Source organism: Drosophila mojavensis, unplaced genomic scaffold (assembly GCF_018153725.1).
Source record: "Drosophila mojavensis isolate 15081-1352.22 unplaced genomic scaffold, ASM1815372v1 contig_74, whole genome shotgun sequence".
NCBI lineage: Eukaryota > Metazoa > Arthropoda > Insecta > Diptera > Drosophilidae > Drosophila > Drosophila mojavensis.
The window spans coordinates 3,427,486-3,445,906 of record NW_025318899.1 but is presented as its reverse complement, the minus strand read 5'-3'; the positions used below and the strand labels follow the sequence as shown (position 1 = coordinate 3,445,906).

General features: G+C 39.8%; 1 protein-coding gene and 6 non-coding genes across 7 annotated transcripts; 5 read left to right on the top strand and 2 right to left on the bottom strand.

Annotated features, from left to right (window-relative positions):
* Positions 1-100: 100 nt before the first annotated feature.
* Positions 101-296, bottom strand: LOC6587110. Its single transcript, XR_047808.2, has one exon. It is a non-coding gene; the product is annotated as a U2 spliceosomal RNA (small nuclear RNA).
* Positions 297-559: 263 nt separating this feature from the next.
* On the top strand, positions 560-682 carry LOC6581312. The gene has a single exon (XR_047689.2). It is a non-coding gene; the product is annotated as a U5 spliceosomal RNA (small nuclear RNA).
* Positions 683-731: 49 nt separating this feature from the next.
* Positions 732-17,022, bottom strand: LOC6581307 (probable chitinase 10). Its single transcript, XM_015161766.3, has 10 exons — positions 16,960-17,022; positions 16,715-16,787; positions 7,176-7,257; positions 4,369-4,871; positions 3,916-4,313; positions 3,294-3,852; positions 3,113-3,224; positions 2,083-3,053; positions 1,745-1,946; positions 732-1,684 (listed from the first exon to the last, which is right to left on the bottom strand). Exons 2-10 carry the CDS (start codon positions 16,715-16,717, stop codon positions 1,479-1,481), a joined length of 3,036 nt encoding a protein of 1,011 aa, XP_015017252.2. The 5' UTR covers positions 16,718-16,787; positions 16,960-17,022; the 3' UTR covers positions 732-1,478.
* Trnac-gca lies at positions 5,769-5,840 on the top strand. Its single transcript has one exon. It is a non-coding gene; the product is annotated as a tRNA-Cys (tRNA).
* Positions 6,013-6,084, top strand: Trnac-gca. Its single transcript has one exon. It is a non-coding gene; the product is annotated as a tRNA-Cys (tRNA).
* Trnac-gca lies at positions 6,486-6,557 on the top strand. Its single transcript has one exon. It is a non-coding gene; the product is annotated as a tRNA-Cys (tRNA).
* Trnac-gca lies at positions 7,042-7,113 on the top strand. The gene has a single exon. It is a non-coding gene; the product is annotated as a tRNA-Cys (tRNA).
* Positions 17,023-18,421: the final 1,399 nt, after the last annotated feature.

The following is an 18,421-nucleotide window of genomic DNA, read 5'->3' as shown; positions in this document are numbered from 1 at the left end:
AGTCCGAAGTTTTATTCAACAATAGGAGTTTCAAATGGGCTAATTAGAGCTGCTTAAATGCAAATTTTATTTGCAACTTATTTCTAGTTTTCATTTATTACTTAGTTGGGCCGAAATCCTGGCGATACTGCAATACCAGGCCAACCCGCGACAGAGGTGGAGCAAGCTCCTAGCACTCCGTCTCTTTCCAAAAATCAGTTTAACATTTGTTGTCCTCCGATGGAGGATCTATCAGATGTTAAGCTGATAAGAACAGATACTACACTTTGATCTTAGCCATAAGGCCGAGAAGCGATAACTTTACATTGTCATTCCAGTGCCTACTCATTGCCCAGCAGCTAGAACCGTTTGTGAATTCGTGTGCAACGGTAAACTTTCTATTTATACAGATGCGCAATTGCTGAAAGAGACAAAGAGAATTGTTTGCCTTTGGTGGTGGTTTTGCACGCGCCCCAAAGTATGCTACAAAATTTCGTCTACTCTCGACACTGCGCGCGCTGTAATTCCCAAACGGTTGTGGCACTGAGAGCATGGTGTGCCGTCGTTGTGCCTCGGTTCGGTACTCTGGCTTCTCTTCAGTTGTCGAATAAATCTTTCGCCTTTTACTAAAGATTTCCGTGGAGAGGAGCACTCTAATGAGTCTAAAATAATTTTTGCTAGTGCCTGATTGCAAAATCGGGCCATTAATCAATTCATAAAAAATATAGTTATACTGCAAACTAGAGTTCGCATTTGTTTTGACGTGTTTTTATTTTAACTAAATAATTACAACGTATAATACAAATTTTTAGAAAATGTACAACATTTTATGTTTAGCAGCTTTTCCTTTCATAGGGTTAGTTGTTGTGTTGTTAATTTGTGTGCGGCAGAATTTGAGGCAATTTCATCAATTTAATTTTTTATAGAATTTTCTGTTTAAATATTTTTGTTAAAAGATTTTAATTTTGTTGCTGTTGTTATTATTTTGATGCTTCTTCGTTTGTGTTTATCACAGTTAAATATATAAAAGTTGTTCGGCCGCATTGCTAAAATTAATACCCTATAAAACTTGATTTCCGAATTCGAATTGTCAACGGCAAATGCGAGAAAGCTTGGAAAATGGTGTATGTAAGATTGTGTTTTTTCATTTCTACATAGTTGTGTGCAATCCTCTTTTTAGCTACTTCGTCTCATATAAACTACTTAAACTTAAGCTTTAATTAAATCTTATATTTAGTACAAAAAATTCAGCTTCAGAATTTGAGCAAACGTTTTGAGTATTTTTCGCGTTAGTTATCGAACAGGGGTAAGGCGGGGACAGGCGTGGCAGTTTCGCACTTAAATTTATGGGGCCGGAGGGCGAAGGGCGAAGGGCGGGGTAGTTGTCGAAGATGATCTATCATCATTTAATAATGTATGTATGTATTAACAACTTGCATAGGCCAATGCGCAGCCCGGGCAGAGCTTCTTCTTATTTAAAAATCCCTCTTTGCGGCTGCTTAGGCTGGCGCGTCCGTGGGGGCGTGGCAGCCTTCAACATTCTCCGGCCAGTCGCAAACGTTCTCCTGTGGATTGAAGACCAAATTGGCCGGACATGGCATGTGATGCTTGCGCTCTCCCTCGCACATATAGTAATGCGTGCAATCGGCCCAATCCTTGTGGTAGCTAATGTGTCCCTCCTCCTCCGCACAGGTCACATCATGAGCTGTTGAAGGGCGTGAATTTAGTTTAAATCATTCTCATACTAGTTCCAATCTGTACTTACGATCCTTGGTGGTATAGGCGCCGCGTGGCCCGTGAGACTCGTAGGGTCCATCATATTCGAGTGTCACCTTGTAGTCCTTCAGCTCGTCGTTGAGCGCATTCAGCAACGGATATTTACCGTTGCCGCAGCGTCCCGAGAAATCATCCATATCAATGGACCAGACCATAATGCCGCCGAAGCCTTGCTCCTTCAGCCATTCCGTCTAGAAATGAGAGATTGATTATGAATATGTGAACTAGACATTTGCATGGATGCATCCAAAAGGGAAATGAATACATTCATCTATAAAGGATCATTCAACTGGATGAATCAGATTATGGATTAGCCCGTGCTCTCACCTTGGTTTTCAGCGAGCGCTCATCATCGAAGCCCACCCACTGGTTGCCTCTGTAGGCGAAGGGCACCTGCTGCTCGGAGTCCCAGACCAGCGTAGTATTATCCGCCGCCAGGAAGGAGCAGACCTCATAGTAGCTAAGGAAGCCAGCCTCGTTGGTGAATTTTCCCGCCTTGCCGCCACCCGAAGAGGGGGAACCGATATCGAATTGTGTCTCATTGACCAGCTCGAAGCTCCTGCCATAGGTGGGCATGCCAATGAGCAGCTTCTCCTTGGGAGCACCCTGCTTAACCCACTCGCGTGCGCTGTAGTCCACGGTCAATTTCTTCTGATAGCCCGTCGCTGACTCCAAGGCAAAGAGTGGGGAGTTGTGTCCCACGGTGCGCTCCCATTGGCCATGGAAGTCGTAGGTCATCACATTGATGAAATCCAAATATTTCGATATCTCGGGCACATCATAGCCGGCGGCGATTGCCTCAAAGGAGGCGGGCACTGCAGCTGTGAGCAGTAGGCGTGGCAGACCTGAAGATTTCGCCTCGCCTTCGAAGGCAACACGCAATTCCCGGAGCAGATTCACATAAGCCACACGATCCTCGGCACCGCGCGGATACTCCCAATCAACGTCCAATCCGTTGAATTTGTAGTCCCTCAAAAAGTCAATGGCTTCGTAGACGAACTGGTTCATGCGGAACACGTTCGAGGTGAGCTCCTTGAAGGGCGTGGAGCCGAAAGCCCAGCCGCCAATGGCCAGCAGAATTTGTAGATCAGGATTCGAATCGCGCAAGGCAATCACACTCTCATAGTTCTCCGGATCGTCGTCCGAGGCCTCTGTCAGCTTATATTCCTGCAGGGTGGCAAACGCGTAGACAATGTGTGTGCAGAGCTTAGGATCAATGTGGGATGGCTCGAATTTGCCTGCGCCTGGGCGCTTAGCTGACCAGCTGGTCAAATAGCAGAAGACCTGAGCGGGACGAGCTAGGGATGAAGGGAGATTAGATAGCTGATCAAAGAGACTTTCATGTGGAAGCACTTACAGTTCTGTTCGATGGCATTGGCGCCCGACTTGATGCGCTGCTTCTTTTGCACATGAGGCTTGCGCACCTTCTTGAGGATTTCATCAACAGAAATTTGAATGGGCTCGGGTTTCTGTGACGGAGCAAAAAGTAAGGTGAGATTAGATTAGATCTTGTTGAAAGTCTAGCAGAAGACACTTACCTCTTCGATGTCTTCAAATGTGGCTGCAACGGCCGTCCAGTTGACATCCTTGGCCTCCTTGCCACGCGATATGCCCAGCAGTTCCTCGCGCATAGCTCCAATCAATGGGTACTTGACATTGCCACCGCACACGTCGCCCTTGAAGTCGTCCATATCGACGGTCCAGACCATGGCGCCGCCAAAGCCATTCGTTTTGATCCATTGCATTTTATTTCTGATCGCGCGTTCATCATCGAAGCCCACCCACTGATCACCATCGACCATGTAGGGCACCTTCATCTCGTCATCCCAGACGTAGACGGCGCCGTTCAACAGCATCTCGCAGATCTCGTAGTAGGCCAGGAAACCGCTCTCCTTTGTGTAGACGCCCTCGCGTCCGCCGCCCGTAGCCGGTGCATTGGGTCCATGTTTCTCCGTGTTGGCCAGCGTGAAGGAACGTCCATAGGTGGGCATGCCAATGATCAACTTCTCCTTGGGTGCGCCCATTTTGACCCACAGATTGGCGGCATTATCCACGGAAAGCTGTTTGCGCCACTCCGAATCTGTAGAGGGAGCATAGCTGAGGAAGGGAGAGAGGTCAATAAGATTGAAGGATTTACAGTTTATATAAATCGAGCCTTACAGTGGAGCATTGTGACCGGTCTCACGTTCCCATTTGCCGTGGAAATCGTAGGCCATCAGATTGATAAAGTCCAGATAGCTGGCAATAGCAGGCACATCATATCCACCACGGATATTGTCGGGTCCAACTGGTACAGCGGCCGAGAGCAGCAAACGTGGCTGCTTCAACTCCTGGGCCTCAGCTTCGAAAGCCTCGCGCAGCTCCTTCAGCAACAGCACAAAGTTCTTCTTGTCATCCGAGCCCTTGGGGTACTCCCAATCCATGTCCAAGCCATCGAAGCCGCGCTTACGCAGGAAGGGTATGGCCGAATAGACGAAAGTCTGACGCGTGTAGCGCGTGGCGGACATGTCCTTGAACTTTTGCGTGCCGAACGACCAGCCGCCAATGGCCAGCAGAATCTATGGGATATTTAGATTAGAAAACAATCCGAATAGCGATCCTATCAATGCCTACCTTCAGCTTGGGATTAGCTTTGCGCAGATTCATCATGCGCTCGTAGAGTCCGGGCACATTGTCCTTGGTCTCATCGTTCGACTCGTAGGAGCTCAGCTTGCCCTTCTTCAGCCAGCCAAAGGCGAAGATAATGTGCGTGCACAGATCGGCGGGTATATCCTCGGGCACGAATTTGCCAATCTTGACGCGGTATTGCGACCAATTGGTGTAGTAGCAAACGATCTTCGGCGTGCCATCGTCCACTTTTGTCTTTTTGCCCTTGAGCGATGAACCGCTGGCTACGAGAGCTGTTCCCCCAGCAGCTGCTGCTGCAGCGGCTGCAGCTCCACCGCGTAGCTTGGACTTGGAGCGTAGACGAGTTCTGCTCACAGTTGTTGTGGATGCGGGCTCCTGATCGATGCGCTTCTCAGCCACAGGCGCTACCGTGGACTTCTTAGCGGAGAGCGAATCGCTACGGGAACTACTGAGAGTAGACGGACGTCGTAAACGTCGACGGGTCTTGGCTGAAATTAAGAAGATGGAAAATTGAAGTTGGAGTTGTTAAGAGCGAAGAACACGGATGCCGATGGGTAGTTAACCCAACTATGATTCATGCTCGACAAGAGTATGTATGATTTGGTAACCCCCAGTCAAAGTTTTTCTTTTTTGTAATTCAGAGCTGACCCAAAAAAAACTAACAACTAACAGCTGAACATGATTTGCCGCATCATCAGATTCAGATTCAGCATCATCATCATCATCATCATTAATCATCATCAATCATTGAGCGTCTTGCTATTACAAGCTCGATTGGCATATATCAAGTGGCTTTAATTCAAAATAAATGCATCGATTGGCATCTGCTGTCGGCGGCAGCAGCTATCATTATCTTTGTTTATATTCCAGACCATTTGACAATGTCTAGCATTTAATGTTTATTTCTTTTATTAAACACCTAATGAAGAAGCATAGCTAGTTTTTACTAATGATACTGGTTATTCAGTTTAAACTTGTGCAATTAAACGGCTATCGTGTATACCTGTTATTCATGAAATTGAAAATGACTTTAAATTGTCTGCAGCTGAAATAACAATACAAAATTATAGCGATTGTTACTCGTCAAGTCAGGCTACAGCTAAAGTTAAAGCTAAAGCAAACGCCTGCATTTTGCGACATTTGTGCTTAAAACCGGTCCAACTAAATATATATTTAATTTAGTCGCGGGCCTCTCACTGCGCATGCCCACACATCAAAATAAAAACAAAATACACAGTATTTCATTTATGGACACGAATATGCGCATTCAAGTATTTCAGCTTTTCAGTTTTTTTAGCTTTTGTCGATTGGGGTTGCCTTCGTATTGCATTGCAACTTGCTGTTCTAGTGGTTCTAGTGGCAGTTAAGTCGCTGGCAACGTATCTGGGGATATAGCTCAGTGGTAGAGCATTCGACTGCAGATCGAGAGGTCCCCGGTTCAAACCCGGGTGTCCCCTAGGTAAACTTTTTTCACATTATTTGTTTATTTAAAATGAATGTATTTTTATCAGCACTTTAATTAAACTCTTTACTTAGTAATATATGTTCTTGCTGGTTCTATTTATAGTTTTAATCGATGAAATGGTGTTGTTTGGGGGTTTTAGGTGCACTACTCGCGGATCACAACATGGGGATATAGCTCAGTGGTAGAGCATTCGACTGCAGATCGAGAGGTCCCCGGTTCAAACCCGGGTGTCCCCTTGGTAAACTTTTTTGCCAGCTTCCCCCATTAATTTTTTAATTAAAATTTAGGGTTGTAAAAGCAATTTAACGGCGTGAATTGCGAAAGTGTTGTGAAATACAAGACAATAAATAAATTTTTGCTTGCATATTGTTTAACCATTAGATAATCGTAAAAAGAAGATAAGATAATCGAACGTTTCTTTTGTGCATTTGAAGATGTACTTCGGCAAGAGGCAATCTTTTTATTATTACATAAGTTCAATTTCATTTGTTGTGCAGCAACACTAAAGGTGAATGTAATTTGTAGCATTACATCATTAAAGTGTTAAATGACTAGCCAAAATTGAAATTAATCCAGACAAAAGCATTAAACGCAGCATATTCGCTTAAGTTGCGGTTTTACCAGCGAGCGACCGCATGGGGATATAGCTCAGTGGTAGAGCATTCGACTGCAGATCGAGAGGTCCCCGGTTCAAACCCGGGTGTCCCCTGGTTTTTTATTTTATTTATTTTTTTTAATTTTAAGAAATCATATATTGATCGTATTTTGCTTTTGACAGCTATCGTTATTAAACAGTAGGCTTATCAACAAAATAAAATAATCGTTTCAACTCAACGCGTAACTAAAGCAACATGTAGATAACCAATTTATTTTCAGGCAAATCTTAAGTGGTTTTCGTTGTTGCTCAATCAATTTCACAGTCTTCATCTACTTGTTTTGTTAATTTATCAATGCACAATACATAACACAATGTCATTTAGGAAACATGTTGCCGATGCTGTTTCGCGATAATGAACCAGATAAAAGAAGTCGCAGCGCAACAATAGTTTATTTATGTTTTGATTTATCAACTTCCGCCTCTGCAGAGACTTCGCAGAGAAGACTCCCACACATTTAAAGACTGAATACTATTATTATTTTTTTTTTTAACTTTTGTAGCTGTTCTTGGGTAAATTGTCGATCCTTATATAAGAGGGGATATAGCTCAGTGGTAGAGCATTCGACTGCAGATCGAGAGGTCCCCGGTTCAAACCCGGGTGTCCCCTTGGTAAAGCTTTTTTGCTTACTTTTATTTTCAGATTTATTTAAGTATATTTTTTCAACTTACTCTGTGCACTGTCTGTGGAGGTTGAGAGCAAGACAATCAGCAGACATATCACAAAGGCAATTCTCAGCAATCGCGGCGGCAACTGTAAAGTAAACAAAAACAAAGAGCAACGTTAAGCGTAATTATTCACAGAAATATGCAGATGATTTATGTATGCGGGGGCGGGGCAGCCCGTCATGTTTCAGCAAATTACGTGGCACTTGACAGAAATGGATTTTAATTTGCTGTCGTGAGAAGGTCAGAGCACAGAGCGACCCTTCATTCCACCAGCCTCGCCGAAACAGTTTGCTCACACACCGAAAAGGCGCCCAAACATAATAAACGTAAATACAAATTACAAACAAAAGACGCCGTCCAGCTCTTGACATTGACCCAGTTAACAGCCTGGACAGCCACTTGTTGTCTCAACAACTAATTAAAATTATTTAGTGCTCTTTATCATGCATATGTGTGTAACTATTGTATACATTTTGTATATTTGATTGTTAAGTAATTTTCGGTGACATCTTCACATTAGTAAACCAGTAGCCAAATACAAAAGGCCTCTGGCAATGACAATGTCGAATCGGGTGACTGTGCGTTGACTTTGAATGATAAGACCTATAGACGTCCTACACTGTCCAAATTTCATTTTGAAATACCTTTACAATTCGTGCTTTGAGTACAATGGGAGAGAAGGCAAAACGCAAGTCTATCATGATGATCAATGAACTTTTTTGCCAGCATGACGATCTTTCATAATGTTTGGGGATGCTGCAAGAGCTGAAATTTTGAGGAGATTGCTCTAAAACTTATCTTTACTCATATACAAATTTGTTTAGAAATTGTAATCAGCTTTGAGCTAAGCCGATTATTTATATAGTGTATATTTATATTGGATCATAATATATGAATACATCAATAGATGTATATGTAAACTGAGCTGATATGTGTAATGCTTATATAAATATGCTCTACCTAGCCATAAATACTTTAAGATATCACTATAGTTATATATTCATATCTCTAGACTTTTGGAATCTCAGAAATATAGATATTTATAGGCTGCTTTGCTTGAGTTGTTCGATTTTTAAAGTCCGCGTCATAAACATCTAAAATATGAAACGTTTCTGTCATTAGAAACAATATCTGATATGATAAATGTCTCACATAACTGTACAAGTTTCTTTTTATATCTTTGACAGCTTATAAATAAGTATTCCTTCGACGTTTTTGATGGATAACTGAAATTGCTTTCTAAACCTTTACCAGCTCATGGATATTATTACGTGTTTGCGTTTGGCTATCAGAGAATACCTGTTAGCTGTTACCTGTGTTTGGCTATCAGCAAATGCCTGTTGACTGTTACCTGTTGCCCGTCTGTCTGATTGGTATTCAGTGCCTGTTATTTTTGTCAGGCGTCATTAAGAACACGTTACACAACTCATTCGCAGACAGTTAGAAAGAATTGGCCAAAACTTAAAATTGGCACAAACGTGCAGTGCCTGCTAAGCTTATGAGCACTTACAGTTAGCTAGCCACGCCCAACAGAGCTGGAAGGGAGGTAGAGATGAGTGCGGATGATATCAAGGTCGCTGCTGCCTGTAGGGGATATAATTTACGATCTGAATTTGGCCATAAACACTCCGACGAGCACATAAATCGTCTCCTTAGAAGAACGAAAAAAGTGAAACTGGTTTGGACTTAAAAGTGCTTATCTGAACATCAGCTAAAACTCTTCATTCGGCTGCTTGGTAAAAATAAGTGCATAAATTATAAAATTAACCGCACGTCACAACAAAACCAAGAAAAATACAAAAATTTGTCGGCTCAGAAAAAAAAAAAAAAAAAAAACAAAAAAAAAAAGGGTTCCTTATTGCGCGGACCGGCATAAAATGGAATGCGAGATAGCCCCACAAGGAACGAGGGAACTGGAACAACTGGTTTTCGCGGAAATGAAAAGACGTCTAAATGCCTTTCATTTTCTTCTGTGTGAAAGCGAAGTTTTTTTTTTTTTTATTCGCTCAGAACTTTAGCAGCTGCTCGATCATCTGATTTTCTCAACGATTGGCGCACTTACAGCTTACGTAAACCTCGTGCTGACCATTTCGGGCGAATTGTCTGGGCTCCAAGTATCATTAGCTTGTGGAGTTGGAGCCCGGCCAAATCGAAAGCTTTTTTTTTTTTTTTTGTGGGTTTGCCGATTACTGTTTGTCTGGTTACGACAGCACTAAATAAACTCAATAAGTAATAGACTGAGGCAGAGCGAGACGGCCACAGTGAGTGTGAGAGAGTGAGAGGGAGTGACGGAGAGGGGGCGCAAGACAATAAGAGACAAGCGAACTGCATTCCAAGCGATAGATTGGCTATTTCTTGTTTGGCTGTGTCCAATTGCGCAAAAATTGGAGAGAGGAAAATTAAAGAAATAAAAAAATCATTAAAAAGTGTTTAGCACGAGTGGGCGAGACTGGGAAATACCCTGTTTTGGCAGAATAATTAATGTACAAAAAAAAGGTATATCTCGTATGTTTTTCTTTTTCACTCGGAAACTACTCATAGAAAACAAGATGTGGGTTTCCCTCAATGAAAGTAAAGGCCGAAACTACTTCTATCACTACCTCATGCATTTTTACAAGGTATTCGAAATACTTTCAGTTGTTGTTGTTGTTGTTGCACTCGCTTGCGATATCTCGCTCGATATATCACACACAATATGATCGTTTATGTGCAGATCTATCCCACTTGAGCGCATGAATGTAAAAGCGAAATCCGCACGCTCGACTTTCAAGTGTTTTTTTTTTGGTTTTTTTTGCCTTTCGTTTCGCATGCGAGTCGTATCAAATGAAATATTATTTAAAGCGCAACAAATGCAATTTATTTGCATAAATTTCATACATATGTTTAGTGTCGTGGTTGCTTTTTGATGAGCAATTGCGCAAGTATTTGCGGCGCGTTTGTCGCTTAAGTCTTTCATTTTTATGGCGTTTGTCGCTTAAGTCTTTCGCTTTTATGCTGCTGCATTGCCGCATTTGCAGTTGCATTTGATATGAAATTTATTGAAATTTTCGTCAGTTTTTTTTTTCCAACCTCAACAGCTAAGCTTTTAATTAAGCTGACCGAAATTCAGCTCAAGGTGAGAGAGACACGAATAAAAATAAAAATATAAATAAAAATTATAAAAAACGGCTTAAAATGGAAAAAGAAAACCGTTGGCGACACGCGCAAGCTTCGTGTGTGTGTGTGTGTGTGAGTGTATGTCTTAACGGCTTTAATAAGTCAGCATTCATAACTGTTTGGCAACATTTTGGCTTTAGCTTTTTTTTTTCTTTTTCGTTGACTTTTCATAAACCTTTTCGGCAGATCTTTGCCTGGGTGCTTGACGCTTAAGCACCTTCTTTTGTTTCAGCCGCGCCTTGCAATTGAGTTAATATGCGCTACTAGCACCTGTCCTGGACCAGACGACCTTGCGCAATCTGGCCAAACAGTCGGTTAACGAAAACGAGTTTAGACACAGGCAAAAGGCGAACAAACAGATACTGATACAAATACAGGTACAGATACAGATACAGATACAGATAGAGTACATACTGAGTATGAGTCAGTGGCTTTTAAGTGCAGCTGAAACTGGTTCACTGACCAATTAGAATAATGCTGAAAATTGCGCAGCTCGAATTACCAAAGGCGCTGCCGTTGCCGTTGCCGTTGCCAATGCTGAAGGCAGCTAAAGAAGGCGTGGAAGCGAGAAGTTGTTGGCCAGCTGACCAGTTGGCCAGTTGGCCAGCTACTTCCTGCTACAGTAGTAGCCCTGAAACGGACATTGACATCATATATACACATATACATCTATATGTCTCTACAAACTTCTCTGGAACTACTTAGTGGGCTAGGCAGTTGGCAAATGGCATACTGCAAAAGCTTCTGCTTTTTTTTTTTCCTTCTTAAATGTCTTGAACGTGAGTCAATTGCAGTTGCCGTTTGGGGGTGTTTACTGTGGCCATTGTTCTTAGCTGCTTGACTGCACACAACTTCCGTTCCACTGCGCAGAACTCTTGTTGAATCTTGTTCATAATGTCAATAAAATTTATGTCCATTTGTGTTTTGTCTGTTGCTGATTCTGTCTCTGTCTCTGTCTCTGTCGCTGTTTCAGTTTCACAGCATTCTCCATTATTTTTGTTGGCCTCGTCAAGAATTTGGCAATTTGTCAGTGTCACATTAATGTAAATGCCGCTTGAATTATCTTTTATTATAAGCTCTTTTTTTTGCTGTGTTTTGGCTTTCTGCTTTTTGGCACTTTTAATTTCAAAATACCTCAGCCAAACTAAGTTTTTATGGCCTTTTAGCTATGTTAATTGAAGTTAACAAATTGAATAACAACTTTTACACTTTCCAGACTCTGCGACAAGTGCCAATGACTGAATCATGAAGATGTAAGACTAATGCTGTGCAAATTCCGGGGAGTAGCTGATATATGTATATATCTTATTTATTAAGATTCTTAAACTCTTCAAATATGAGGAAAGTAAGTTCTCTTTAAAAATCTAAAAAGCTATTGAAACACAAACTATAATTTATACGAAATTAAAATCAGGTTTTTGCCAGCAAACTTCAAGAGCTAAAGGTTTTTAAATCGATGTATATCAGCACTATAACAGCACTATAACTTAACTATAATTATTATTATTTAAATAATTATTTTAAAAATATTTTTTAATAATTTTTATTTATTTATTTATTTTTTTTTATAATGGATTAACTCTATAATTTTTCTTTGTATATTTATTTTCAGTCATTGCCAAAGCAATTGCTGTCTCATACGTCAGATTTATATGAGACCTATAATAAAGATATCCATCTGTATATATGTACATATATGTGAATATTCATGCACATATATATACATATATGCATATCTAAATCTGCATCAATACCTTGTGCCACATGCCTAACCCATGCACAGCCGTTCGGCGTAAGAATTATATTTATTACTCAACCATCTTCGCTAATTAGTAATTTTAATGATGCTTTTTAATTATATATCTGAGTATATAGTTTATAAATCACTCTCAGAAAAAACATATGCAAGATAATGGCTGGGATCTGGTTAGGTTAGTTTTCAGCTTTATTTGATTTTGTTTTTTAAACGTTTTCTTTCTGGTTTTCCGTGTATCTTTGATGAGCTAGGAGGAGCGTGCGTCCAAACAACAATAAGGAACTGGCCCCCGGACATTATGTCATGCATTTGTTGTATTTTTTTGTTTGTTTTTCTTGTACAACAGCAGCCGCCCCCTTATGTAAAACGTTTGCGCTTTTATTAATAAACAAAGCGACAGAGAAGACAGCAAAAAAAAAAAAAAAAAAAAAAAAGACAGAAAAGACACAGCGCAACACAACATGCAACAAAGTGAAATTCGTTGTTGTTGCTTGTCGTTAGTACATGCATTAACTTTAGTCCCTGTCTATCTCTTTGTTAAACTCTAACCTTTTAAACCTGTTTGCTGTTTGTATGTTTAAATTAGGCATATCTTTATGTCTGTCTGCCTCGATATTCAAATGAATTGACGTCGCGTCCGAGGCTGCCCAGTTTATAGAGCGGCTAACGCATTTTATATGGCCTAGACAGCAAAACGGTAATAAGCCAAACGATTTTTTTACGGCTCTGTCAGTTAAATTTATGAACGAAAAAATAAAACATAAAATGTGGCTACAATTAATTGCGGCCGGCGGAAGGGCCAGCAAATGAAAATGAAAATGGGCAAGAAAACAAGAGTGGGTATTGCTCGACAAAGAGATACCCTGAACAACGATCGATCTCTGGGCTGCCTACAGAAATTGGCGACCAGATTCAACCAATTATCCCCCACCTCGTATAGCTGTCTAGCTTAGCTCTAGTTCTAACTTTTATTGATTTTGATAATTTGTTGTTTTTTTTTTTCGATTATGTTGAAGTGCGGAACTACATAAACATTTTTAAACTGCTACCCTTTGTAGAGATCTACTAGATCATTTATGTAGGGAAATACAGACAAGGCTAGATCGACTCAGCTTGTCGCCCTGATATAGCAGATATAAACTTTAATGAACTCTGACTCTGACAGACTCCCATTGTTAATAGGTTCAGGATATATAAAAAATAAAATAAAAATATACACATAAAAAAAAAACAACAAATTACATGCACAGCTAATTAGTTTAATTATGAAGCAAAAAAAAAAATGTTTTAAAAATAAATAAAATGCACGTGAAAAATTGCCAAATGCCAAACAGAAAAAAAACAAAACAAAAATTTTATAAAAAAGTCCCAAAAATAAAAGGGTTTAAGCATAACAGAAAATGTCTTATGCAACAAGTTTGAAAGTTCGATAATGCTCATAGATACAGCTTCAAGAAACAGATATATTGATGTATATATATTTTTAGCCATTTTCATTAGCAGCATTTAGCTAGCGCTCAAATGATTTTCGCTGATAATAATTTTTATATTTTGTATTTTCGCTTTTGATTATGTTGCTCAGCGAAGGCCTGCGGCTGTAGCTTGTGTATAATATATGTAAATCGATTTTGTGTGTGTTTTTTATTTTACTTATTTATATAACAATAAAACGTGTTTAATTTTATTGTTGTTGTTGCTGTGCCCAATCATACAGCTCTCGTTTCATAGACATACATATATATATCAATCTCAAATGATTGATTTACTACTTTGTGTCTCCAAATTAGCTTATTTGTTTATTGTGCTGGCATTGAACAACATTCACACGTGTGTGCATGTGCGTGTGTATGTGTGTTAATTATGCGACAAAATTCAAGTCAAGCAAAAGAGCTCTATGCGCACTTCCTGCTCGTAGCAGAAGGTTCGTTGCCTAAGTCTTTTGTTTAGCTTGGCCACATTTTGTGTGTTGTCTTTAGCTTTGGTTCACTTTGAGCGCAATTGAAGTGCATTTGAGAGTTGACTTTTAGCAGCTGGCAGCTGAGCAGTTCAATAACCAATTGATGCGATTCAGCGTTCGCATTTGCCTTTCCATTGACTTATTTTTACTGCCTATGCAAATTTATTGTAAATCAGCATAAAAGTGAATTGCATAGGTACATTTATATTGTAGTATTTGTTGTGCGTGTATGCATGAGTGTGTGAGTGTGTGTGTTTGTATTGTTCCAACTGCAGTACTAACAATTGAGCTGCCCACTCGAGCGGCAGCTGAACGCTCTCAACAATCTGAGCTGCAGCTGTGCGCTGGCTGTCAGGGCTAGGCTGAAGAGATTGTAGCTCCGATAAACCACAAATGAAACAGAAAGAAAAATGGTTAAAGCCGGTTGAACGAAGCCTAAATACACTAACTTGTATAGATGTATATAGGATTATATCTCGAAGTAAAGAAAAAATCGAAGAAATCTTATTGATGAAAAACTCGAAAATATACCAAATTAAATTATATGATATTACTAAGTGTTATATAGTACTAAAATATTTTCGATATATTTTATCGTAAACCACAACTGAGCCTGTCTTGCTTTAGATTATATGATATGAATAAGAGTTATATGGTACTAAAATATTTTCGATATATTTTATCGTGAAACAAAACTGAGCCTGTCTTCATTTTTATACGAACATACAGTAAAAACTTTAAAAGTCTCGATTTTTCTCTCAATAATATAAAATGAATTTCAAATTCTTTGTATTACGAGTCTTGTTCACTCATTAATAAACCCTTTCAGAAAGTGTATGAAAAAATAAAATAAAAATAAAATAAATAAATGCTTGTCAATTAAGGCGGCAACATTCTTGGCAACATTTTATAAGAATCAAAACGAAATAAAAATAATTTTTGTTCGCCTTTGCATTTTAAACAAAACAAAACTCTGTTTAGCTGTTGCCAGGTTTGTCATTACATACATACATGTATGTGTGTATATAATGTTAGCTGGTAGCTTATTATGTGTGTGTAATGTATATGCTTCAGATTACGCATACGCCGCGTTGGCCCGTTGCCAGCTGGCGAGACAAAACGTCGCGTCGCTGCCTTTTCCTTTATTTCGGAGAAAGTCTGTCTCCATTGCAATGTGCAATTATTGTAGCTAAATATATAAGAGTGTGTGTGTTTGTCTACTATCTACTTTGAGTTTTCGAAATGTAAACAGATGTAAAAGTCAAGTCTTTGAATTGTTTGTTTTACAAACAAATTCTGTGCGAGTGTTCACTCAATTGTCAAGCAGCGCGTTTTCAAACCAAATGAAAGTGAGAGTTTGTTTTTCGGCGAACAACAACAACAACAACAACTCCACATGTCAGTCACGCTTGTCTTGCTATTGGCATCGCCATTGACGAGCTGGTGTGAGTGGGCGTGGCAGTGCGAGTGGGCGTGCATTGAAAAGTGATTGCTTTAATTACACTTTTCGGAATTATGTGGCAAATGGGAACTGCTCCATATATGGAAGCTAATTACAATACAATGGCCACTGAAATGTTAATTAATTAATGAAAATTATATTATTACTTTGTTTATATGACATTTGACTATTTTCTGTTCCACATGCTTCGAGAGAAGTCGTCAATATATATATATGTATATATTTTCGGCTTCGCTCGACTCGTTTTCGAACCCAATTTTTGCGGATTTTTCAATTTATGCGAGACCAGTTTTTGGGGCCGCTTGGCCAACGACGATTTGCCAATAGACGGCGGGCCAAGCCGACGACGACGATTGAGTGGCAGCATTTGTAGATTTTTTTTTTAGCTTTTAAGCTTTTCCTTTTTTTTGCAGCAGCAGCAGCAGCGGCAGCAAATATTAATTGTTGTACACACACACACATACACATACATATGGCATATGTATATAGAGAGGGAAAACTAGTTATTGTTGGCAGCGACTTTTACTTGACTGCGCCAAATTGAGGCGTGGCATGTGGCTGCTGTTGCTCGGTGGCGTGTCGTTAGCCATAATGGCAATAATGAAATTCGCTAAAGCAAAGAAATCAGAAACTAAACTAGAGCCCCCTTTTGGCACCCAAGGAAGTAAAAGGCCGCACAGTTATATTATTGTTGTTTTAGTCAAAAAGGAAAAGCAACTGGATAAAAAACAAAATGACGAAAAAATGGACGCTTAAAAAGCGAAACTGAAACTTGACGAGAATTTATATTCATATTTGTATAGCCATTGTCTTTGACAGGTTTGCCTTCAACTTCGGCTCAGACAGCAGCTAAAGCAGAACCCGTCGACTAGCTAGTCAGCCAGTCAACTAGTCTGACTGTGTGTCTGTCTGTCTGCTCTGTCTGGTTGCTCTGGCTGTCAGACGTTCTCGCAAGCCTTGCTTTAACATTCATTTTTCCGTTCGCTGACTTTCAATACACGTTTTCTTTTCATTTTTGTTGTATTCTTATAGTTTTTTTTTTTTTTTTTTTAATTATTATCATAATTTGTTTATTGTTTTAGAGTTTGGCATGCTTTTTGGTATGCATTTGGCCCGTAGGAAATATATGATAATTTGCTTTTGTCTTTATAGTTCTTTGACACACTTATTGATTTAACTAATCATTCTAAAACACTTTACACTTCACTCACCATGATTTCTATGCAGCTTCGACGCAATTACACTTTATATGTATATATATCCAGTTGATCTGCAATATAGTTGCTGTTACAAAATTTGATTGTTATTATTTATTATGGAATATATGGTCTAAACACTACACTGCAGGTAATTCGCGTGCTCTGCTTAGTCACTTATTGAAGCACTGTATTGAAAACACAACTCCTGCCGAAAGGCACTTTTTTAATCTTAATTTTTTGTTGTGGTGCGTACTAACCGTTACTCGTTGCGAACTCGCACGTTGGACTGAAAAACTGAAACTGATTTGTGCGCAGTCGCGCGGCCAACTGCCAAGACAACGGCAACCACAGCAGCAGCAGCAGTAGCAGCAGCAGCAGCAACAACAAGTCGTGGCTCAAATTGAGTGAAGTTGCTTTGGAGCGTGGCCCCCTCTGAGACTGCGATTGAGCCGTCGCTGCGGCTGACGCTGCGAGCACGTCCGAGCGCCATATACGAGAAACGGGCAGCACTAAAAAACAACCAAAACAAGCAAAACAAAACAAATAAAAAATATTAAACAGTTAGACTTGCAGTGTCGCACCCTAAATACTCTTGCAGGCAGATATGTTACACTAACAGTTGTCAAAGCCGAATAAAAAAATTACTAAAAATAAAAAAATATATTAAAAAAAAAAAAAAATTAAAAAAAAAATAATAATATTTAAAATATATTTCTACTGGATTCGAATTTCGAGCCCACTACCACTTTGTGGCTCGAACCCAGGACGTCATGTAAATAAAAAAAAAAATAATAAAAATAATTGACCGGCCGCGGTATCGAGCCCAGGACTTCTCGCTCGGTATGCATAAAACGTCTGCATTGAACATTTGCAGCAAACGCATCTCTTTGTGCAGCACAATTCATAGAAAATTCCCGAAACTCTTTGTTAGTGTATCAAAACAACAAATGAACAGTTGTTTCTGTGAGCTGCATGGAAAATTTAGTTTTTTTGCTGCGTTGCTTTTGTGCAGTTCTTTCGCTTTGGCCAGCCAAAGCCGAAAAAAAAACACTCAAAAGACTCGAGCGGCAAACTGGCCGCTGTTAAGTTACGCTGTTAACTTAACAGCATTTGCTGTCTGGCAAGGATTGATTGCGCACATACTTATCAGATTTTGTAAATCAAACAAGTTTGGGCATATTAACATACACACACGCACACACACACACACAAAAGCTGAAGACGCGTCTTCAATATGCAAATTCGAATTATTAAACAAAATATTTCTGGTTAAGCTTATGCATAATAGATGTGTGTATATGCGTACATACATGTATATAAATAAATCAAATTTACACTATAGAAAGCCACGGATTTGCATATATATATACTTACGTATACATACGTATTTTTTGTGGCTGCAAAAGTCCCATGTGAAGCGAATCAGAGTTAGGGTAGTAGCTGAAACGAAAGCGAAAGTCTTTGTAGCCGGCAAACAGCTGTGAGGCTTGACTTTTGACCAGTCTATCATCAGTTGTGTCCTAACAGGTTCTAATATTTATGCCGCTTGCGATTCCTGTGGAGCGCTTCTCACGCTTTGCATGCCATAAATTTCACTGCCTTTCACTCTAAATCATTTGCGGTACTTAATTGTGTGCATTTCAATGCGTATTGCGTGCCATTTGCAATCAGCTTCGTTACCTCTAGTTGTTTTTGCAATTCTGTGCCAGTTTTCAGTTT

Excerpts from the sequence above, each read along its gene's own strand:
- LOC6581307 (XM_015161766.3), bottom strand. Across the intron at positions 4,872-7,175 it reads CTCCACAGACAGTGCACAGA|CCAAGACCCGTCGACGTTTA; the intron begins GTAAGTTGAAAA and ends TCTTAATTTCAG. Across the intron at positions 1,947-2,082 it reads AGCGCTCGCTGAAAACCAAG|ACGGAATGGCTGAAGGAGCA; the intron begins GTGAGAGCACGG and ends TCTCATTTCTAG.